Source organism: Montipora foliosa, chromosome 7, assembly GCF_036669935.1.
Source record: "Montipora foliosa isolate CH-2021 chromosome 7, ASM3666993v2, whole genome shotgun sequence".
In the NCBI taxonomy this organism is placed as follows: domain Eukaryota; kingdom Metazoa; phylum Cnidaria; class Anthozoa; order Scleractinia; family Acroporidae; genus Montipora; species Montipora foliosa.
The window spans coordinates 12,262,798-12,286,931 of NC_090875.1; the positions used below are offsets into that span (position 1 = coordinate 12,262,798).

General features: G+C 39.9%; 1 protein-coding gene across 1 annotated transcript in view; it reads left to right on the plus strand.

Annotated features, from left to right (window-relative positions):
- Nucleotides 1-2,032: 2,032 nt before the first annotated feature.
- The window catches only part of LOC138010524 (protocadherin Fat 4-like), a 45,223-nt gene continuing 23,121 nt past the window's right edge, over nt 2,033-24,134 (plus strand). Inside the window, exons 1-15 of the mRNA XM_068857506.1 lie at nt 2,033-2,585; nt 5,678-5,815; nt 7,230-7,534; nt 8,125-8,386; nt 9,999-10,127; nt 10,350-10,471; nt 10,973-11,136; nt 11,651-12,576; nt 13,944-14,267; nt 17,147-17,261; nt 18,369-18,543; nt 18,895-18,991; nt 19,895-20,209; nt 21,020-21,642; nt 22,660-22,979. Coding sequence (XP_068713607.1) covers nt 2,207-2,585; nt 5,678-5,815; nt 7,230-7,534; nt 8,125-8,386; nt 9,999-10,127; nt 10,350-10,471; nt 10,973-11,136; nt 11,651-12,576; nt 13,944-14,267; nt 17,147-17,261; nt 18,369-18,543; nt 18,895-18,991; nt 19,895-20,209; nt 21,020-21,642; nt 22,660-22,979 — 4,394 coding nt within the window. The 5' untranslated portion in view covers nt 2,033-2,206. The remainder of the gene's footprint in view (nt 2,586-5,677; nt 5,816-7,229; nt 7,535-8,124; nt 8,387-9,998; nt 10,128-10,349; nt 10,472-10,972; nt 11,137-11,650; nt 12,577-13,943; nt 14,268-17,146; nt 17,262-18,368; nt 18,544-18,894; nt 18,992-19,894; nt 20,210-21,019; nt 21,643-22,659; nt 22,980-24,134) is intronic.

Genomic DNA, 24,134 nt, shown 5'->3' on the forward strand with positions numbered 1-24,134 from the left:
ACAAGAGAAGTATGTTTCTCTTTTGGCGACCAGTGACCAGGACTAAAAAGGGTTTCAAACGGCATAAAACTGATCTGAGATATGAACTTAAGTTAGTTCTCCATTTTCTTTTCAAACCTTATCGCTGGTTCTTCTTCGTGAGACAGTGAATTTGAAATTCAAAGTCGCCGCAGTAAACAACTACGTATTCTTTATTCTTTAGTTCCCTCCTAAAATCGGGATCCTACAAAGTAAGCTAATTTTTTTATGAGAAACTGATGTTCAGTGTTGATCATTTAGAGAATCAAAGCTGGAAAATTTGAACATTTACAAGTGATATCTTCCATAACTATTTTCCTAATTATGTTAGGTTATTACTCGCTGAGCCTAAATGTAGCTCGTTTCAATCTTGATTTGAGCTAAGGGGGCGCGAACGTCATCTATTGTATTTTAATTTCGTGTCAAGTTTAAATGCAATTAGTTCCAATTAATTCCGTTAGATCTTAGATGCACTTCCGATTTTAAAGTTTTTAAACGTAATTTGACGACTCATCTTTTAAAAAAGCTTTTTCTGATATAGTATTGTAATTCATAGACTAGATAATTACTCACTCGTGTTTATTTTATATACTGGTAATATATTGCTCTGTTATTGTAAAGCGCATTTGAAAACTAGTTGAAATAAATGTGCGGTATAACTTGAAATGTTACTATTATTATTATTATTATTATTATTATTATTATGGTTCGCTGTGTTTTCGCGGTGATTCGGTTGTGTTTGTTTGTTTGTTAAACCTTGTTTATGACTACACGGACTCTCCCATTATTCTACAGGATAGTCTTCTCATTGCCCAAATGTCTCGCCGGAAAAGAAAGTGTAGGATACGTAGGGAATACGTCATTTATTGAAAGAACGAAGAAGAAGAGGAACTTTTACTCGGTTGAAAAGAAGAAAGTAACCCGAGAAATTTTTAGAGGTCAATACAAATCATATACAATGGGCATTTTGGAGTTCGGAAATCGTTGGACTTGAACGGTAGTTTGGATGCAATTTTGTTTGGGTCAACAGCTAGGTGATTTTAAGTAACATGTCACTCAACAACTCTTGGTCTAAAATTTCGTCTAGTCATTAGTCACGACAAGTGGGGAGGACGCGATTAGTTACCTTAGGAACGAGGAGTTCCGAAGAAATATTCCGCGAGTGACCAGAATGCGGAAAAAATGGCGGAACTCTGCGCTTTCTAAGCAGGCTATTTACAGATTTAAATACATTATTCAGGTCGAGCGAAGAACAGAAAGTATTCATAGCTTTTTTTCTCCATAGATTTGAACAAAGGCTTTGAGTCGGTATTATAAATGTCCTTAAACACAGGTAGAGGCAATTATAAGTTAATAATGTAGGTCACCATAAGAAAGAACAGATGAAAGAAAGGTGTAATGGTAACGCTGCGAAAATATGCCAAGAAACCGAAACCATATTAGGAGAAAATATCGTCTCGCTTCTTGTGGCCTGGGGAAGACAGACCTCTGGGTCTCTTTGAGTCCTTGTATCTTTTATTCCAAATTGTATGATTTTTCTTGGCTTACGATACTTTGCTTACAGCACATTAACCAGATCTTTTAGTTTTTGGCTTTCCTATTCTAATGGGCTGGGTTAAATCTACATAGAGTTTAAAATTAGCTCGTTGTTGCATTTGCGTAGGTTGAAATACAACCAGTTTTGGGGGCGTCACAACTTATTGCTCACGAGACTAGTGTGAAAGAGTTCGTAGAGCCATATATAGAGAAGACTTGAATAATTTTTCGGAAAAGATATTTTTTCTAACGCAAGTGTGGTAAACATCGATGGATTTGTGATGATCTCAGTCATTGTGGTTTCCCAGTTTTAAAGCAGAGAGCTTTAACCGCATAAACCTCTTTTGATTTCTCGCCAGCGGAAGGGCATTGTCCTAATTAAGGTAGGAAAGGTGTCTCGGTGAAACCCAATACTTGATCGACCAGATGATCTTGTCACGATCTCGTATATATAATCTTTCAAGTAGGGGGCAGAGCCTATAGAAGTTGTGTTCACGGCTTGGAAAATTTCCCCTTGATCAAACGAAGTCTCTTTGGCCTATTTCAGTCATAATTTGTATACTCCATTTATTTCACTTTTCTCCAGCAGAAAGAACGCGTTGAAATTGCTAAAGAAAAACCGCACTAGTTATTGTTTACTTTCTTCGAAGACATGGCAACGTTTCATAAGCTTGCCTTCGAAGTCTTGCTTCTGGTTCTCGTTGGACAAGAATGTTCTTACGCCGCAAAGCTTCGTTCAGTCCGCTTTGGCCAACGAGTTCCAGACGACGCAGAGATCGCCACGTGTGGAAACATTAGAGACATTATCAGGAGAAACTCGGCACGTTTCAGGAAAATCCTGGTGCGAAACACCAACAATGGAATCGATTTTGCCAATGATGATTGTCGGCGTATGACGGCACGAGCAAAAAGTAAAGTTGATGTCTTGGCTTCAAGAGTACAAAGCTACTGGAACAACGTACGATTGAGAGTGATTCTTGGTTGGACAGACCAGTTGCCAGTCAAGACTCAAAAACTCCTGCACTACGAAGGTAAGCCACATCCATTTTTTTCGTCTTTAAACAAAGTACTGTAATTGTCAATTCAAAGAGATCATACTTTGCTAAATCATGTAAGGAAAACAACTGTATTCTTGAAAAATAATTCTGGGCAATATACATTAAATAACTTGCCAATAAATATTTATTGTAAGGATTTGAAACACAGACAAAAAATCGGACCTTGTTTTAACACTAGTTCACATCAAAGCTATGTGATTATTGGTCTTTGATTTTCTTTGACACATGCAGTGTTTCTTGAAACATACGTGCCTGGTGATCTAAACTATATTTATTCTATCCATAATGCGTTTGATAAATTCTCCATTTAAAGAGGTTCCAGAATTTGTGGGCAGTATACTTATATCAGATTTCACAATTTAATTTTCAACCTACTTGAAAAGGTTAAAGAGGTCATTAAAGGAGAACTTGAGAAACGCAATTTCCAACAGCGCCTAGAAGAAACAATTAACATTGCTGCTTCAAACACTGACCGGAAAACTTCATGCCGAAAGAATTATATTATTTTGTACCTAGTAGAACAATAAGTGTATTGATTACCGTTCTTTGTCAATTTTGTTACACAAGTGTAGGTATTCCACATGATTTCGAGTGCAATTTGGAATAAATAAGCACTAGTCCTTTTTTTCAAAGACTACAAATTGCAAACACCCTACGCGCTCCCTGTCTTTGTTCGTCTTTGAAAAAAATTACTTCTTTCAAATCGCAAATGAAAGTCAGCCATGTGATTACTATTAATAAAACAGGGGCACCCAACGTCAATTTTCGGTAAATATCTGTTCGGAAGACGCTTTGAGATCTAGAATTTTCGGAACATTTCCTGTAAAATTTCTTGCTTGCCTACCTGTCCTAGGATTTTCGAACATCTAAAAACTGGTATAATTGCTTATTTTTAACGGATTTTTACCCTAAAAAGGTCACCTAGAATTTTCGGGAGCCTTTTTTCTGGCTGAAATTTTCGAATAGGTAAGTTTTGATCCCTATAATTTTCGGATCACTAGACTTTCAGCTAGGAAATCCGAACAGATGAGAAATTTTTAGGGGATAAAAATATGCCCATATCTACCGTTAAATACCAAAAAACGTTCAACAATGCTATGTTTAAGTGGATTTGAACTATATTCTCGTTGGGTGCCCCTGATAAAATACATGCAAAATTTTCAACTTTACTCCACTACATATATTTCAACTATCTTTTCTAATTCTCTTTTCTGCATTCTGTTTGGAATTAATTGACACGCTCTCAGTCAATCAACACGCTGAAATTCTTGCATGCATATTATTAATAAATAAAAGCACGTTCGGTTTGTGTGCAAAAAGATCTTCACAAAACACCCTATAATACCCTGATGCATCAATAAATTCTCTGTTCATTGAACATAAAAAAAAAGTCTGCAGCGATAAATGATCGTAAGTAGTGTTGACTTTTTTGAACGATTTGATAAAAAACTTGTAAAAGCATTGGTCAAGATCATACTTCCTCATATTTTGTTTTCAACGAGGTACTCGAGTTCCTAACTGAAAATTTCCTGTAACAGATCGGAAAGTTGAGTCTCTTTCCTCAACAAATCACTGGTTATTTTTTTCTATGATGGAGTTTTTTTTTGCTGAATACATGTTCCATAAATTGGCAAATTTAGTTGGATGCGCCTCAAGTAGCTGCGTCTGGCACTACGATCTTGTAATTCAATAAATTTGATTGTTCAGTATCTGTCAATGGGAAACTATCCGATTTAATGTCGATTACTTCTATTGTGCGTGTCCTACTGAGAAGAGAGCCAAAGTTCATGTCAGCAAGTTTATAATCCGGTTTAAGTGTCAATTTTTCTCCACTTGAGCCTCGAATAGAACGCATTCTTCAATGGCGCAAAGGAAAACAATTTTTTTTATATTATGCTCTGAAAATGCGTCGACCCATGCAAAAAGAATTGCTTTAGAAACGGTACTTGAAATGTGGAAGTTTATATAAATAATTCCCAACTTTTCTTTCTCCTAGACTGCCAAACAGCCATACTATGCGTCTTTTCAAACGAAAGGTCTGGAGCGAGGGTGAGACGAAGAGTGAGACTGGGGAGAGACGAGCCTCCCACGTACGTGCGTGTGAGGCTCGCGTGAAGCGCGCGAGAATTCGAAAACCGACTGTTTTGCAGTCTAATTTTTTTTGGGGGGGGGCACGTAACTTACTCTAATTTCTACTAAAGTTAAAAAACATCCTAGATGTAGCGTACATCTCCCATATTACTGTATGTACAAGGATCAAACTACTTTTGAACGAAGTGACCCCAATGGGTTAATACCGTAATTTATTCTGAAAGGCTTATGATTGGCTGGTACGTTTCGCGGTAAAGTTTCTTTTTTTGAAAGCGTCGTGACACAAAATATGCCTCTTCCGGGCATGAGTTGTTGAGCTGAAGAAAAAGAGTTTTCCAACCAGAGGAGCATCAAACCTATGTCTGAACGTCATAAGTTCTTTTTTTTTTTTTTTTTTTTTTCATTACTGGAGAAATGATTTAATTAGTGCGAAAATCATTTTCGAAGATTCAGGATTAAAAATCATGACTAACCTAGTTCCCGGGAGTAGGTCCCGCTCGCCCTGGGAACGAGGGTGAAATGTCAATAAATAATAATAATAAATAATAATGCTTTCTTTATAGTGGAAGTACACTTAGCTATCAAGCTAGTTTACAGGCACTCCACTGTCAACAAGGTGAAAGTAACAATTCAAACTCAACCGAAAAATTATTAAGAACCCCAACTGGCGGGAACCAGTTGGCTATTTACGAAGCGTGGTGGAGTTGAATCCGGGACAACCGGAAAAAAATCCAAGTGAGAGGTTAGAACGGGATTTGAATTCGCCCTAACCACTGGACCACACTGCTTCCACAAATCAAATAGTCAGCTTGACAGTGAGGCAGTGAGGACACAAACAATAGAAACACGTTGGAATGAATGTGAAAAATATTTTCATATCATCCCTCTTTTAAGATCAATTTTAATACATCGAAAAAGGCCTATTTCCAATTTTATTCCATTTTTCGTGTTTCTTTTTTTGTTTTAATCTGCAGGGCGCGCCCTTCGTCTCCAGACGTCTGATGGAGATTCGTCCAAGCTCGGCACCTTGGCAGGATTGGCTGTTAAGGCAGGGTTTGACTGGGTTTATTACGCAAGCAGCTCTTATATTCACGCAAGCGTCATTCGCGATGGTAAATATGAGTTGTAATATATAGATACGTTTGAGTAGCATCAAGATATATGCGAGAGATACAAAGCAATTTCCGTTTTTACTGTTCCTATTGTTATTGTATCGCATCCGTTTAAGTGCTACTATGACCAAAAAATCAATTTTTATTTTTCTTTGGATTTCAAAACTATATTAACTAACACTAAGTGACCAAAGTTTTAGCCTTTTTAGCTTGATTTAAAAAAGACACCTGTTATTTTAACTGGAATTGTCCGATTTATGGTCCGCCGGCCATTACTAACTTTAAAATCTTGAGAGAACTGGATCAAGGAGAAAATGATGTCAAAGACTCCTTAGTTTAAGAATGCAATGCATGTGTGCGCGGCTAAATTAATACGCAGTACGGGGGGTTCGAGATTTCAGACTTTTAAACTCTTGTTTTTCATATATACTAACAAGAGAAAATGAGGGGACAGAGAAGGAGGCTCCCGGTCCAGCCCTTGGGATATGTCATGTCCACGAAGGTTATTTTTAGACGAGCGGAAGTTTTCCGAGACGTCCGCATGCAGGCCAAACTCGGTCCGATGTTTGAAAGAAAATATATATTCATCAGCCTTCCACGTGCACCATCATTTTCTCTTTTCACTAAGAACCTGAGAGCGAGGCAAGACTGCATGCGGACGTCTCAGAAGACAGACTTCCGCTCGTCTAAAAATAACTTTCGTGGACATAGCATATCCCGGCCAACGCCTTGAGCCTCCCTCTCTGTCCCCTCATTTTCTCTTGATACTAAGGTGCATTTACACGATAAAATTTTAAGCTAGTGAGTAAATGACGTCGCTTTTCCCTAGAACCAACCCTCTGAGGTCCAGTCGGTCAGTTTGAAACGTGAGCATTTGCGCACCGTGAAATCCAAAACTTACAATCAAAGTAAACAACCTTTGGATAAAAATAAAAGCGCAAACTTTTGCCAGTCATTTGTTAAGCAATCACACTTTCAAAATCTGAAGAAAAAAAGGAAATGATTTTTTTTTTATCATAGTAGCACTTTCAGTCCGTTCAATTCCTATTCTTAATTCATTGTATGACATTACAAGCTATGATCATTTATAATTGTTATTATATGACAAGCTTCGTGAGCGCGGGTAAGATGAACCAAATCCCGCGTTGTGATTGGCTTTACCCAAGCGGGCAAGATGGAGCTACACTGCCCGCTCGGGATTTCTTGCTTGGTCCCGCAAGATCAAAGAGCAACTTGGCCAATATCCAGCCATCTTGACCTTACGCTTGGTCAATAGCCCATGTATATTTTAACGTCTCAGCATAGCCTAGTGCCTTTCGAACTATTGGCCTTATATATTCTCTCGCCGTTCAATCAGCCTTACTGCAGTATGCTTTTTAGGTCATTTTCATAGTTGTTTTCCAATATTTTTCAGTTTGTCAGACGTCTGTCGATTTAACCTTTATCCTGGATAGCTCAGGCAGTGTGGGGAGTTACAATTTTGGTCTAATGAAGAACTTTGTCAAAGATGTAGTTGACTTTTTTAACATTGGCCCATCCGGGACTCACGTTGCTGTTGTCACGTATTCCACCTATACCCAATTGGAGTTTAACTTGAAAGCACATCACACGAAGTCCTCAATCAAGAGTGCAGTTAGTAAGATATCGTACCGAGGAGGATGGACCTATACCGCTGACGCTTTGGACTATGTGCGCAGGAACATTTTTGTCAAATCACAAGTGAGTTATCCTTAGACGTTATTGAATGCGACTTTTGGGCACTTCCACCCCTAAAACATCCCTTAAAAAAAAAGTATCGCTTTTAACTGCCGACAATGCAGATAAAAAACGCATTAGTAGAATTACTCATGGACAACCAACCCAGGAAAGAGTGTGTGTACATGTCACCACTTTTCTAAGCTAGTTTTAGTTACTAAGTGAATTCAATCTCTATTTGTTCACAGTTCTTTGAGTACTGAAAATTTAGCTTAAGACATCAGTAACGTCTTCACTGCTATTCCCAGGTCAACAGGGAAACGTATCCCGTGAAATAAACACACTTAAGGAAAGCCCGCGATAGTACTCAACGGAACACGTGGTTTAATTTCGACCTTACAAAAACAAATCGCACAAATTTCAGTTTATTCGAGGAATTTCAGCAGCATAAGGCCGGAGGTCCTTTTTCTCGCTGCATTCTTTTTATAAATATGTAGGCGAAAGTTTTTCTGTCTCACCCGTCTCTCTCTCGAAGACACTTCTTCTTCTTGATACACCTATAGCCACATTCCATTCATGTCATCTAATCTGGTTTACTTTCTCTACTCCTGAAGGGGATGCGTCCAGATACATCAATTCCAAAAGTGACTGTCATTGTTACTGATGGTTACTCCACTGGTCGGTCTGTGACAGAACCGGCAAAAAAGCTCCGAGACAAAGGCGTCAATATATTTTCTATCGGTGTGGGTAGCTATGTTAATCCACGTGAGCTCAACACCATGGCAACCGATCCTGATAGTACGCACGTGTTTCGTTTGGGCAGCTTTGATGACTTGGCAGGCTGGGTTGATAAGCTAAGTGCTGTGTCTTGCGATGGTAAGTGTACCGTAATCTTTGACTTCCTTATCAATACTGTTGACAAATATGATAATTTATGTATAGTGCCCCTAAGGCCTTTGTGGTATGGACCCCTGATGCCGTGTGACGTGCTTTTTTGTCCATGTGCTGTTCTTAACAATAATCGTTCAAATCCAGTACGTACATGTTGTATTTACAAGTTATCCTTGTCGTGTTTCTTCGCCCTCCACGCAAGCCAATCAATAAATACAAGACCCAGTGACCCGGAAAGCTTAATAAGTTTGTGACATTTTAACCAGAATTCGGTCAAATTGAAGATTAGAGTACAGGCTGCCCATAGCATCATATTTCGTCATTTTGTTTTGCCTATTATGTTTTTGATAATAGTGGGGGGGGGGGGGGGGGGGATAATAGGATACTAGGGGGGTTACTCCCAGAAAAGTTCGGTGGGGGTGTGCGGACCGCTTCCTAAAACCCTTAACCTATTTCAGACCAAAATGTACTATTTTTCCTACCCTATTTCGGAGCTGACCTAAAATTTGATACCCTATTTCAGACCTATTTCAGCTGTTGCATGGTTGGCGTAACAATTTGAGAAGAGCTTTTGTTGATGGTCTTATCGTTTAATGATGAAGAAGGAGCTTCTTCTAATAAAACATACCCAATTCAAGACTTGAGTGAACAAACCATACCTTATTTCAGATCAAAATGGTCAAAATCGATACCCTATTTCAGACCAAAACGGCTAATAAAGCATACCCTTTTGGGCAGTACATACCTATATAGCCCATATGAAGGAGCATCTCCCCCCCCCCCCCCCACCCCCGGTCACAGAAACCAGCTATGACCAAGTTGTTCATATCAAGGTTACCGCTTATTCTTCGTCATCGAAGACTTTCGGTTGCTCGCACGACACTGCTCAATAAAAAAATGGTGCAAGCATCAAATCGAAGAAAAGTCTTGGTAGTAGGGGATTATTTGTTGTCAAAATCTATAGATACTACTTTCATGATTTTCTGTCATTGACCAATTTATGATTGGCGTAACCTTGAATAACCTTTTTCGTATCAATGCTTAGCAACAACCAATCGCAATGTGGATACTGCAGTACCGGAAATCGAATCGAGTGCCTTTCTACACTGAGCAGTTAGAGGTTTGTGAAGAAGGGAGTATTAAATGGCTAAGAATGAGCCACAGCAATTGATTAAAGTCTAGACAAGAGTCCATTACCTAAAAGTAAGAATCTGGTATGAGATTTGCCCCCATCAGCGTCATAGAAGTGTTTATTTTTAGACCACGTTTTGCGGGAAAATAACAGTAGACCAAATTGGCTAACTCAATGTTGTGCCCCATTGAAATCTCCCGGGGTTAAGTTCATTGCGTATTGTATTTGCATTACAATGCAGTATTCACAATTAAATGACGTGAAAATGCCTGGAACGAAACGTTTTAAATTGGCTACAACATTGAGTTAGCAGATTTGGTCCATTGTTTGTTTTCCAGCAAAACTTGGTTTAAAAATAGACACTATTCTGACGCTGGGGACTAGGCCAAGTTGGGTGAATTCTACTTTTGGGTGATGTTGGTCCAGGTCGTTGTACTAAATCAAATACTTTCCTCTTCATGTTAGAGGGTGCTTCAGTTTCATCTTGCGACGACACCATTACAACAGTGGAAAGCGATACTTTCAAATATTTCAGAACAAAGTTTACAACCGTGGCAAATAACAAAATAACTGTCGAAGTAAGAGATATTCAAGGTAAGTTTTTCCGTCACATTCCATGGATAAATATTAATATTATTACCCCAAGGGTATTGGATCACAGTCATAGTGTCTCGAAGAACATCTAGACATGTAAAGTGACTTTGGTGTTTTCAAACTTAACTGTTACTAGCTTCCGACAGTTAGCATCGCTATTTTACCCAAGACTGCGCGCTGTTGTGTGTTTTTTGGAGAATAAATCTTTTTTTTTTTTTACAGGAATTTCCCATCTCTATGCATCGCTCACAAGCACCAACCCAGGCCCCATGGATACTAACTCGGTCAGAAATGAGAGTAACCTGTCTCCTCGATACTTATCTCTTTCTTTGTCAAGTAACAAGGTAGGATTTCAAACAACCAACGAAGTAAAAAATCCGTTAAAACACACAAATAAATATTTATTTTTTGCTTAGTCCTTATTGGCAAAGATGTATCCGCAAAACTAAGATGGTTGAATTCGGCGTTAGAAGATACAAAGCCATTTAATAAATTCCTCCGTTCGACTCTCATTTCGATGGCATTAGCTGTGTCGCGTTGCCGTTATCAAACCTCTACGTTCGTGCCTCCACGTAACGTCGGAGCGACTTCGGAGAAACTTGGGAGTGTATTTTTTCACTTTTCCTCTAGGAAGGCGGTCTGATGAACGATACAGAAAATTGATTTCAATGCAACTCCTCTTCTTCGTGTATTTTACTTAACAATTGATTTATTGACCACTGTGACGATTTGAATCGAACTGACTCGACTCAGCTGTCGATCAAGAACACTATACCAGCTATTCCCCTTCTGACGCAATATGGCGGCTGTCCAATGATTAATTATTATATTCCTTTTGATTGAAGCTGGTGTATGTAGCTGTGCAAGGTCAACAAGCAAGCAATAAATTTAAACTCTCCATGTGGGATGCACTGTTTACTCAAGACAATTACGTGGCAAACGTGATAGAGGACCAACTTGCACATGTTACTGTTCTCAACCAAAGATTGGCGTCATCGAATGCTTACACGTAAGAGCTAATCTCCTGTCACTGCTCTGAGTTTGGACAAATATTTCTGGAATTGCAAAGTTGGAAGTGCCACTAAATGTATCGTACCGACCTTGGAGTGTTTGAGCAACGATGGTCGCTTTTATACTAGACTGGAGAAGCGTATTCCGTCCCGCAGACGAATTATGAGTCTGTCATGTTATGCGTCTAGCGTAAATACGGGACGGACTATATAAGACGCATAATCCGTATTTTTCTGCGTCTGTTAAATTCGTCTAGCTATAGTATGGAGGCAGGCGCAAGACGCATGATGCGTGTGGACGAACTATCTAGTTTAGTGCGTCTAAGAAGACGAACTGAAGAGGACAGTTTGTCGAGACCCATTATGCGTCACGTGTGGAAATCGCAGGCTAAGCACAAGCAACACTGGGTACAAGAGGTCCCTGAGTGGTCAGCTTTTTTCAAGGGGGGTGGGGTGAGGACATGCTGGTGATATGCTATAGGATTCTCACTTTTTTTATTTTTCTTCGTTTAGGCTCAGGTATAGCATCGTTGAAGGTGATATCCAAAGTTCCTTCAGTATTGATCAGAAATCAGGAGTGATTACAACCGCACGGAAACTAGATCGCGAGACTCGGGCCAGCTATCGTTTGACAGTGCTGGGTCAAAACGTTCACAACAAATGCCATAAAGGACGAGCAATTGTGAATATCAATGTCGCTGACATTAATGACAACGCGCCTTCGTTTGCGCGTGCTCAGTACTCGGGGACTGTACTTGAAGGGCAGCCTGCCAACACTCTCGTTGCCACGGTTACCGCCACGGACATGGATTATGGAACGAATGCTAAGCTGACTTACAGTATTACCTCTGGAAATAGCGATAGTAAATTCAGTATCAACATGAAAGGAGAGGTTCGAACTATCCAGGAATTGGATTATGAAGTCCAGCAAAGCTACACTCTAGGCATCAAAGTTCAAGATGGCGGAAGTCCTAGTTTGTCGGATAGCACAACGCTTACAATTGCCGTCCAAGATGTGAATGAGCCTCCGTATTTTGTCAAAGATTGCGCGCTCAATAATTCATGTAAATTCAAGATACCGGAAAATAACGTCCGCAACGCTCTGCTCGGTGTTATCCAGGCCAAAGATCCTGACACCTGCAACACTGTCACGTATAAAATCAGCACAGACCAATCCCGAGGATCTAAAGTTTTCGCCATTAGCAACACTGGACAGATCACTGTCCTGTCATCTTTGGATCGAGAGTTGAAATCTCACTACACGGCAGTAGTGACCGCAGAGGACTGTGGGACACCAGCGTTAAAAATCTCCACTCGGATAACTGTGAAAGTCGTGGATAAAAATGATATGAGTCCCAGGTTCTTACGCCCATTATACAAGGCGTCTGTACGCGAAAACATTGCTAAGAATGTGGTTGTACTGCAGGTTAGCGCGTCAGGTATGTGAGGTAGTGTTCTCACGCGACTCTAGTAAGCTTCTAGCAATGTCTTTGTGAAACTGTTTTGTATTTGAAACAACAGAAAGCAAATCCGCGAATCAATTCCAGTACACCAAGCTGGCTCAAATTTTTCATGTGCACGCTGAGAACGTAAACTCGAGCCATGTTCTTAATCCTAGTATTAAACATTTGGAGGGCTTTAAGAAAGTTAAAATATTAGTTTCTTGAGTTAAATTTTACCAAGATCCTTTTTTTTTCTTTGCTTCTCTCGCGTTCTCCAAATTTGTTGCAGTCCTCAAGAAGCTTTCATAAAACCACTGTCTCTATGCATTTTTTGTTAATTTTACAATTCATTGAGCAATTCATTTTCTTTCTTATAGCAGGAGCCGACAGCTCCAATACTAGGTCTATGTAACGGCATTTTTACAGATCAAGCTATTTTTAGACGAGTGCTAAAATAAGATTTGGCTGCACAAGTGACCATTCTGAATCCCGTGGATAATAATTTTCCGTGCACGACTTGTGATTACCTGGAAAGGAAGATTACGTTTTCGCAACCCTGGTCAGATATTTTACCTGTCCTTGTGTGGGCCCAATTCCATTAATAGGGCTAACACTCACATGGTTTACATGGGTAGAAAATAGCACTTCACATTACCCTCCAATACTTAATTCTGTTGAAATATAACTGCTACACGGCCAACGTTTGCGAAAAAGCTAACGCTCACATGGATAGAAAATTGCACTTCACATTACCCTCCAATAGTTATTACCTGAAAAGGTCTGGTTTCGGGGGAAAATTAATCTAAAATAACTCGGTTGATAAAAAACGCCATTCAATAAACAGTACAATGAAGATGTGCGCTCCTATTCATGGGCCCATGCTTAAATTGATTTCAGTAAGACGAATCATGTGCAAATTTTGTATTTTAAGCGGAATACTAGATCTCAAAGCGTTTGACTTAGCCTTTTCAGTTGCACCAGTCCCATAAAAAAAAGTTCCGAGTCAATAAAACTCAGGGGAAGGTTTACTTTAATTGTTATGCATCCAGGGATAGGGTGCAGGGATAGTGCATTGGTGAGAGCACTCGCCTCCCACCAATGTGGCCCAGGTTCGATTCCGACACTCGGTTTTATATGTGGGTTGAGTTTGTTGGTTCTCTTCTCTGCACCGAGGGATTTTTCTTCGGGTACTCCGGTTTTCTCCTCTTCTCAAAAACCAAAATTTGATTTTATTTGCGTTAACATGTTAATTTCAATTTACAGAGTCCCCGATTCGTGCTCTACAGCGCTAGAAGATTACACACTTTAATGAAGTTCCTTTCCTTTATGCGAGTAAATCCTTATATCAGTAGTTTTGTCTCTAGATGCTGATGATGGGACGAACTCAGAGCTGTCGTACAGCTTGGTATCTGGCGACACAAGCGCGTTCTCAATCGGTTCCAATACTGGAATTATTCAGAGTAAAATACAGTTCGACCGGGAAACCAAAGACTCCTACTCTTTGACTGTCCGCGCAGCCGACCATGGGACAAATCCGCTGTCCGGAAGCACAACAGTGGCTATCACAATTCTTGACGTAAACGATAACAAGCCAGATATTAACAATTTACCCCAAAGAGTACCAGTTCCTGAAGGGAAAGCTGTTGGATCTGTTGTATTTGTTTTAACAGCGAGCGACAAAGACAAAGGTTAGCAAAACGTTTATGAAAAATCCTTTCAATCATTAACAATTATTGATGGCCAACCGGCATTCTGTTTCAACATTTGCTTCAACATCGATATCCGTTCGATTTTGTTGAATCGCTATGCCGATGTTGAATACATGCATACAAAAGAAATACATATTTAATTGACCACTCCCCATAGGGGCTTTTCAGGGCCAATGAAACACGATCAACAAAACGACAGAACGTAACAAAAACAACTGTTAAGAATCCCAACTGGCCGGAGGCAATCCAGTTGGCTATTTACAAGTGCAGCTGAGATTTTGAAGCATGGACTACCAGGAACAAATTCAACGAGTGGTCAGAACGAGTCTTGAACTCCGGATCTCAAGGCAAGCGTCCTAACCGGTTGCTGACCAGCGGTTTTCGTTAAAACAGTGGTTTGCTGGTGGTGCTCAGTCTCGCGGGCTCAGAAAACCTGGTTGTGGTCATTGTTATTTAAGGTTTTTCGTCCTAACCACTTGGCCGCACTGCCTCCTGCAGCGTTTATACTTTGCTTTAACAACCACTTCAACATTTCTTGTGTTATCGCGAATTTTGAATGAATTTGAAGCCGTTTGCCTACATCTTTCAACATTGTTGGGTATGCGCGTGCGCACTTATTTTCATCATTTCATCATCATTTTATTTAAATAATTTAAATTTAACAAATTGGAAAAAATACATATATATACAACCCGCATGCAGCAACGCTAATCGGGGTGGGTTGTATAGCTTACAATAAAATTCAGCAAAAATATATTATTATTAAAATCAGGCAAGTAAATAAATAAATAGAATAAATAGGTATACACATATATTCACAAATAGCTACGATTTACATGAGAAGAGCAAGAACCTATAATAAGACATAGAACATAAGGAATAAATAATAATAGCTACTAGAATTTGATTAATGATAATTTGTAATTTTAAACATTAACGTAGAGACATCAACATAATCATCCTCATTACCAAGTACCGCAAGTAAAATTGATGAATCTTATTTTTGAAAGGTTTTTTCCTAGGTTTACGCAGGTCAGGCTTCAGGCAATTCCACATCTTGGAAATGGAAAACGAATTAAGTTGAATTCTCAGTCTTGATTTATTAACATATAAATTACTAGCATCAGAACATCTAGTGTTATATGTATGAACGTCAGATGAGGAGGCAAAAACATCACAGTTATTCTGAGGCGCAGAATTGGTAGATATGTCGTGCATAAGAGAACATACTGTTTCAAAATAAAGCATATTGAGGGGTAAGACATTAGCAGAGACAAACAAAGGAATAACATGAGATCTATTACCAGCAAAGAACATTAGCCGAAGAGCTCGCTTTTGTAAGATAAAGACCTTGTTCAAATAGACCTGTGCAGCTTGGCCCCAAACAGCAATTCCGTAGTATGTATATGGGAAAATCAGAGAACGGTAAATTTGGATTAAAGTATTTAGAGGGACAGAGTGTCTTAATGATGATATTGCAGTTAGATGAGCAACCTAAGCAGTTTCAGCATGAAATAATCCCAGTTTGAACGGTGCCTCGAATCCATGACCCTGCGACTGCGCTACACTTGCTCTACCAACTGAGCTATGAAGTCAACTGTGAGCTGATCACTTGTGGGTTCAAGTTATGTCCCAAAGACAACTTTCTCTCTCATGGTTTAAGGGGGCTGGCACTGAGCTACAGGGGGGGTGTCAACGTTGGTAACAATGGAGACATATGATTGCCTATCAGTCAACCCTCATGGGAATACCGGATCTCGCAGGAGATCTAAAAATAACTTAAGAAGGATTAAGATGGGAATAGGGCCAATATGAGGGATTACCTTTCTTACCTTCATACTCTCTTGTTTGAGGATAAGAATAGCATACCTGCGGCTCGCTATTTCAACTTTTATAAAGATCACCACAAAAGCTCACATGCTTTGACTCGTAATTAATAAGAAAAAAAGACGAGTCCGTCATAAAACAACATACGAGCAAAGCACTATGAAACGACGACGGCTACGGAAAAGACCAACTAATTAAATCTATTTTTGCATTTAATGCGTAATCTTGGAACAAGCTTAAAGTTTCAATCACGTCGTAGGAGGCGTACGTCAGGTGAAATGATAAGTTGCAAATGCCAGCTGCAAGATGAGACAAAAGTAGTTGAGACAGTACCGGAAAGACCACGATTATGAAAATTTCATCTGTATGTTACGTACATTTTCCGGGTAGACTTTTATATACCGGACTAAAATAGCGGAGGACATTGTTATTCCGATTAGGCGTTGTTAATTAGGTATTGCTTTGTTCGCTTTGTTCTTTTGCTCTATGAACATTTATTGTTGGTTTTCACTCACGTGATCAACAATCATGTTTTTCAACGAAAACAAAAGAAAACGTTTGCATAATAATAGAGTTCAATTCGCATAGGATTGGGTCGTTTCTTTGTTTAGGGGCACAAACATGGCGGCTGTGATGTCATGTGAAAACCGAGAATTATTTCGGACCCTTAATATGAAAGACTAGCCCATTGTCCCCTTGCCCTCTTCCTCTTCTCCATTCAATGTTGGTAACGGAAAAAGTAATTCTTGGCGAGAATAAAAAACATGGTTAAGAATTGTATAGGGTAAGATAGAAAGAGTGAGGGGCAACTTGTCCAACATTCCTAAAAAGGAACAACTGCCTGCACTTACTTATTGTGCGCGAAACTTATGTACGAGGTCAAATTCTCGGAGGATGGTTCAAAACACCAATGAGGCGGTTATGTCCTCATTAAAACCAAAAATCTAACTAACACATCTACAACTACCCGCCCTCACTCCGTTAGTCTGATTGCACGTTATTAACCGTGATTCTGTTTACTTATCTTACAGGAGTGAACGGTGACATTCGTAGTTACATTGACTCTGGTAATGAGGACAACTCGTTTAATCTGGATGCTCAGGACAGGAGTTTAAGGGTTGCTCGCAAACTGGACTTTGAAACGAAGTAAGGCAACGTATTACTTAGGCTTTCCAATTCTGTTCGTTTTTCAGTTTACGTGCCGCTTGAGTTCTTTCTTTGACGATTCTACCAATGTCGTGGGCTTTTAGAGCCTCTGTCATTTTAAACAAGGACGACGACGAAGGCTACGAGAACTTTGGCTAAAATTATTCCTCGTTATTAGAATAATATTGCAATTATTTCAAGTTGCTCGGCGTGGAAAGTGTGTATTAACATTGCACGAATGAAGCTAGTATAAACGGAGTAGATGTTTGGAGAGAAAATTGAAAATTCAACGTCTGCTGCTCGTGTCCCCCACATTACTCTCAAATTACTGAAAAGCGAATGAAAATGACCGAAAGAAAAAAATTATGCGTAACAGCGCCAAAACTCGATTTATTCCTAACAGATAAACGTGCTAAAGACTACAGGAAATAACTCCGACACACTAATTACTTGAACATAAAACGCAGACGGCAATTAACAACGTTTTGCAACTTGCGAAATAATACGCACTAAGTAACAAATGGCGCATTAAGGAACGATTTAAGGAACGAAGAACGCAATTCCAGGAGCTACATTCCAGCCACAACGACACAATTCTAGCTGCTACAGATAGTAGAACGTAATTTCTATCGGTGACTCGTTGTAGTTTAGTTTCTTTCTTTGCATCTTTATATTTTTTCATTTAAAATTGACAAAACTGTTGTATCTGTCGAGAGGCGTATTGACTGCTAGCACTATCTTCTAAATCAGTCGAACCACCCGCTTTAGTGACGCAAGTGATCCGAAGAGCCGAGGGGATCTATCCCCATTCTCTCGTCGGCTCTAAGGTTCGCTTGCGTGACTAAAGCAGGCGGTTCGACTGACTTAGAAGAGACTGCTTGCAGTCTACGAGGTGTACAGAGGTCATTAATTCCAGCATTAGCCGTTTGTTCCTTTGTCCTTCCATTTGTTTCCTAAATCCATGTTATAGAGTCCGCAACCTGTTTAGCTAATCTCCTCTAATCACGCCAGTACAATAGATTACAGTTTGCCGTAATGTAAAATTTAAAATGAGGGCTATCTTACAAAAATAACAATCAATCACCTTTTTTTCCTCGGTTCTTGCAGGCAAAACTACACACTCAACATTAGAGTGACTGACAGAGGTAGTCCTCCGCTGTCCTCGTTTGGAAACCTTGAGATTGTTATCACTGATGTGAATGACAATGCTCCAGTGTTCAGTTTGTCTTCTTACAGAGCTACAGTCAAAGAGAACAGGCCAAAAGGAACTACTTTCTTCCAGGTATTTTGGTTTGCGGTTCTTAAATAATACACACTTTGCACTGCGAGGATCATAGCTTCATTTGATTTCATATCCGCAGTTCAATATATGATTCATCATACGTTTCATCTATCACTGCGTTCACTGATTCATCCATCACTGTATCATTTGGACCCACAAATGACCAGCTCCCAACATCAGTGGCTTCATAGCACAGTTAGTTAGAGGGTCACATCGGGAGGTCACGGGTTCAAACACCGTCGAAGTCCTAAATTTTTCAGGCCAAGTCCTCTACGCAATTGCTAAAATTGCGTTCATGACTGTGAAGATCATAGCATTCATTTGATAACGGTTACATTTGCATCCTCTCAGGTGACAGCCACCGATCTGGATTCTGGGTCAAACGGACAAATAACATATGCCATCATCCAGGGCAACGATGGAGACGCATTCGAAATTGACTCTTCAGGTACTTCAGTATAGCGAAATATATACTCCTCCTTTGAATGAAACAAATGTGCATTTGAAGCGCGGATTACAGACGAAATAGAGAAGCGCTCTTCGCACTTATCTGGACGATCTAAGGAATTGTCTCTGATAGACACTTAAAAAATATAACCCGCACTTCAGATATAAACATTTCTCTGCTCCTCATTGTGTGGCTTCATAGCTCACTCAGTTGGTTTTAAATTAAGAATTACACGGGCATCGCAGAGGTTGTGGGTTAGAGTCTCATTGAAGCCGCCTGAAGTTTTCAGATGTCTTTAAGAGACAATTGATTTAATTGTCCAGATAACTTCGAGGATCACTTCTCTCTTTCATACTCCTTCTTTCACGCTTGGTTGTACTTGTTTTTCAAGGATTTTGGTTATATATACAGTAATTGAAATTCTGTGAATTCTAGAACGATGTGATTTAAAATTTAAATAATATTGAAGAAAACGACAGAATGAAATCGTCTGAAATTCGCATGTCTAGAATTGACCGCCTTTGTAGGTCAGCTTCAGAGTTGTGATTCACTTCCATTTTCGTCGCTGCTTAGAAAATGTCAGTCCATATCGTTTACATGTATCCAGTTTTCCTTGAAGAAAAGCTCCCTCAGTCCCTTGATTTTAGGGAGCGAAAGGGATGACGGCCTTCTACATATATTTTTAGATCATCTATGCTGCTGATTACAGCAAGATTTATGCATGTCATTGATTGCTAAGTCTTAACCTCGAAACGAGCGAAAACACTCTCCAGTTCCAATGTTGCCCGAGGGTATGGCGCAAGAGGTTTGAAGTAATAACTAAACGCGCATAACAAAATAAAGCAAAGCAGTGAAGCCGTTTAATTACGTTGTTTTTTCCTTTTCTTTTTTATGTAATGATAGGTTCCTTGTTGGTAAAGAATTCACCGGATTTTGAAACAAAGAATCAATACAACTTGATGGTACGGGCAGCTGACAATGGCGCACCATCCAAGGCTGCGAATGCGCAGGTCACTGTTGATATTGAAGATGTCAATGACCACGCGCCCCAGTTTAACCAATCACAATATAGCTTTACGGTCAGTGAGGGAGCAACAATCCATGCGAATATAGGATCGGTTTTAGCCACGGATCTGGACTCAGGGCCCAGAGGACGACTGCTTTACTCTATTAAGGGAGGAGATGGCAATGGAGTGTTTACAATCGATGGGAATTCTGGTATGTATTGTGGCCCACACACTGGGGAGTGTAAGAAATGAAGACGGCTACGACAACGAATGTCACGAAGCAATCGTATGATTGGCTAAGACAGGCTGCACGTGCGGCACGTATTTTTGAGAATTTCTCATTCACACTCAACAAAACAACAACAATACCGTGAAGATGCAAGAGTCGTAATTTGTTCATTATCTATCCTTACTTTAAAACCGTTCTTTAAAAAAACATGCAGATGGAATTATGGCAAAGTATTCCATATTGCGCTTTTGCCGGCATAACCATCATCGTTTCTTAAATCCTGCTGTCTAATAGGCTACAGTTTACTAAAACGAGTAGAAAACTACGAACAACTGGTAAAGAATCGCAAGGGACGATTATCTCAGGGCTGAATCCAAAAGTTAGCAGCTTGAACGAGTAGAAGTAGTAGTAGTAGTAGTAGTAGTAGTAGTAGTAGTAGTAGTAGTAGTAGTAGTAGTAGTAGTAGTAGTAGTAGTAGTGGTAGTAGTAGTAGTAGTAGTAGTAGTAGTAGTAGTAGTACTAGTAGTAGTAGTAGTAGTAGTAGTAGTAGTAGTAGTAGTAGTAGTAGTAGTAGTAGTAGTAGTAGTAGTAAAGTAACCATATTTAACGTCGATAACTCGTAACACGTAACAGTAGTTCAACTGACAAACCCGAGGTCGACGGTGCGCTCACATTACGTTGGTGAAAAGCATTACATTGGTGAAAAGCAAGAAAAATTCATTTATCACTTCTGAACATCATAACTAAACAAAGGAAAAGATGATTTACTCAAACATTCTCTCCACATTACAGGGGCCCTCCGCGTGCTGTCCAAACTCGACAGGGAACACAAGGCTAGCTATTTTCTGAATGTAGAAGCTCGTGATTGTGGAAAACCACCCAAGTCTGCAATCGTTGACGTTAAGATCACGATCTCCGACATCAACGACAATAAGCCACTGTTCGACAAATCACCTTACCTTGCGCGCGTTAATGAGGATGCTATCATTGGAATATCAGTCACAACAGTGTTTGCCAAAGATGACGACGAAGGGAAAAATAGCGAGATAACATATGCAATCAAAAGCGGTAACGAGCAAGGAACATTTAACCTTAATGGTACAAGTGGTTTAATCGCTCTGAAAAGGAGTCTAGATCGTGAAACCAAAGCTTCGTATCAACTTGTTGTGACAGCGGTTGATCATGGGAAACCTCCACTCATGTCATCTGTTGACGTCACTGTGTTGGTTAATGACGTCAATGATAACCCGCCCTCATTTGCAAATTCGATCTATAACTGTTCAGTGGCTGAGAATTTGGCAAAGAAAGTTGCGGTATGTTACGTCACTGCCTCGGATCCGGACGCAGGTCTGAATGGTCAGCTGTATTACACCATAGTTGCCGGAGATGTCAACAACGCGTTCCAAATAAACAGCGTAAGTGAGAATCTTATTTTGTCCCTTGATTATATTCTACAACTCGTCTGCCTCCTGCTTCCATACATGTCCAATACTCATTATATGGTAAGCAATTCTCGGGCTAAATTAAACACTCTGATTGGCAGGTTTTTATTCGCAGTTTTACAGTACGAACCATTACCATGGAAACGGTCCGTTTCCGTATTTTTTCTCTCTCCCACGAAACTCAAGTTGATCGCAAAGGTTAACGTTCAAAGTTCTCTGATGGAAAACAAATATTACGAACATTTACCAAGCTGAGAAGTGTCCGATCGATCAAAGAAACGATACCATATAATAAACAAGTTACTAACCTCGCTTGCTCGGGACCATACTGGGGAATATTGACCCTTGGTAGTTTTTGTACGGACCGAGTGCACAGTGCACTGTAAAATCCTCGCCCTCGGGCCCTGTTCCCCAGTATGGTCCCGAGCGGGCGGTTAGTGAGAGGTTATTAACTGAGCTGCATAATGGATTCAGAGCACTTTGCATACCTGTCACAGAATGTCACAAGGTGTCTCCTTAACCCTAAGGACTTCATTGATTACTTTTTTTGTTAGATTTTTGGTTAAGATCATGGTTAAAGGGTCACTTTGTGACGACTACACCAAGAAATGTGAATCTGATGATGTTGCTGTGTTAGACAACCCCTCCTACTGCTTCTAGGGTTCTAAGTCGTTCCAATTTAATGGCATGCACAGAACCATTTTTGCAAGCCCCAAACCAACATCAACGAGGTTAGCCCCTGCCAATGCTCAAAGCTGTTCTCCTAACTTTTTTTCCACCACGGTTTTGTTAATAATCTTTTGAAAAAGATATGAGACCTGTGTCAAAATAGTCTATAACTGTACCCACTTGAAGTACCGTCAACAAGTATCTGTTTACTTAACGGTATTTGGAGCCCGTGGCACAATAAAATTAAAACATGGACTAACGACTCCAGCTTATAGACTGAATAGAGAGCGTCTCCTAAAGGATGCATACATATCTCCACAGGCAACAGGCGAAATCACCACCGCCAGAATCCTAGACAGAGAAACAACCCCAGTGTATAAGTTGACAGTTATGGCGGAGGACTGTAAGTCCATCGCAAAAACTAGCAAGAAGAGATCATTTAATGCTACCACGTCAGTGTTAGTTTACATCTTGGACGAAAATGACAACGGTCCAGAGTTTCTGAATTCAAGTTACTCATTTAACGTCAAAGAAGATGTTATGGTTGCTCACGAAGTCGGGCGAGTGTTTGCTGAGGACAAAGATGCAGGACAAAATGGTTATGTTACTTACCGCATTTTGGCGGGAAATTCCGTTGACAGGTAAGACTGTTGAGCATGGACTCGGGTGGGACGGGTGACTGTTTGAAGAAAGCGAAACGCAAAATTAACACTTATTTCCAGAAATGTCTCCAAACATGAAAAAAAAAGTGGCCAGTTTTTTTCAAGTTTCAATCCATTTCCATCCTTTCCATCCTTGGCCGCAAACAACAAAGAATAGCTTCAGTGCACTTCAATGGTGATTCAGTGCTAACAAAACTACAGCATTATTTGTTGGTCTTCATTGATGCAAAGACGTCTTTTAGTATTTTAAAGTTTCACCAAAATAGCATGACATTGCCTTTTTAAGGACTGTAGTAAGGAGACATTTTGTGACGTTAATTATCTTTAGTATAAATACACAGGTGATTATACAGAATCGCGCGCTTTCATTGGCTCGCTATCTCGGATTATCAGCCGATAATCACCTCGACGGACAAAATGGCTGCCAGTAGTCGTTTTGCCACTGTAAGTGAAGATGATTTCGCGTTGAAATGTTTTTTTTTTTTTTTCTCTTTTTTGAAATAATCACCTGTGTATTTATACTAAAACAATTATTCGCCTCAGGCTCAGTGATCATAGGTGAATATTCACCTCGACTTCGTCTCGGTGAATATTCACCGATAATCACTTCGCCTTCGGCGAATAATTGTTAAGTATTCCGAGACACGAGTGATGTTGAAGTTGGGGAGAACAGCAAGGGGATACTTCGTGACGCTTATTGAAATCTACCTGAATCTAATTACGTGCATGTTTGGACGTATCTGCGCTGCTACGTGAGGGTTTTCTTAGAGTATTCCAGTGTATTCCAGTGTCCCCTAAAGGAAAGGAGAAGAACTTTATTTAATTATCTAGTATTTTAGCTCTCTGGAACACTAATTTGGGACACTGTAAACTGCAATTCAACACATTAACACAAATCAAATCAAATATCGGTTTTTGAGGAGAGGGGAAAACCGGAGTATCCGGAGAAAAACCTCTCGATGTAGAGTAGAGAACCAACAAACTCATCCCACATATGACGCCGAGTCGAGGAATTGAACCTGGGCCACATTGGTGGGAGGCGAGTGCTCTCACCACTGTGCCATCCCTGCACCCCTCTTATCAATTAGAACTGATTTTACAGTCTGCTAAAGTGGCAGAGCGCTTGAGCTGAGT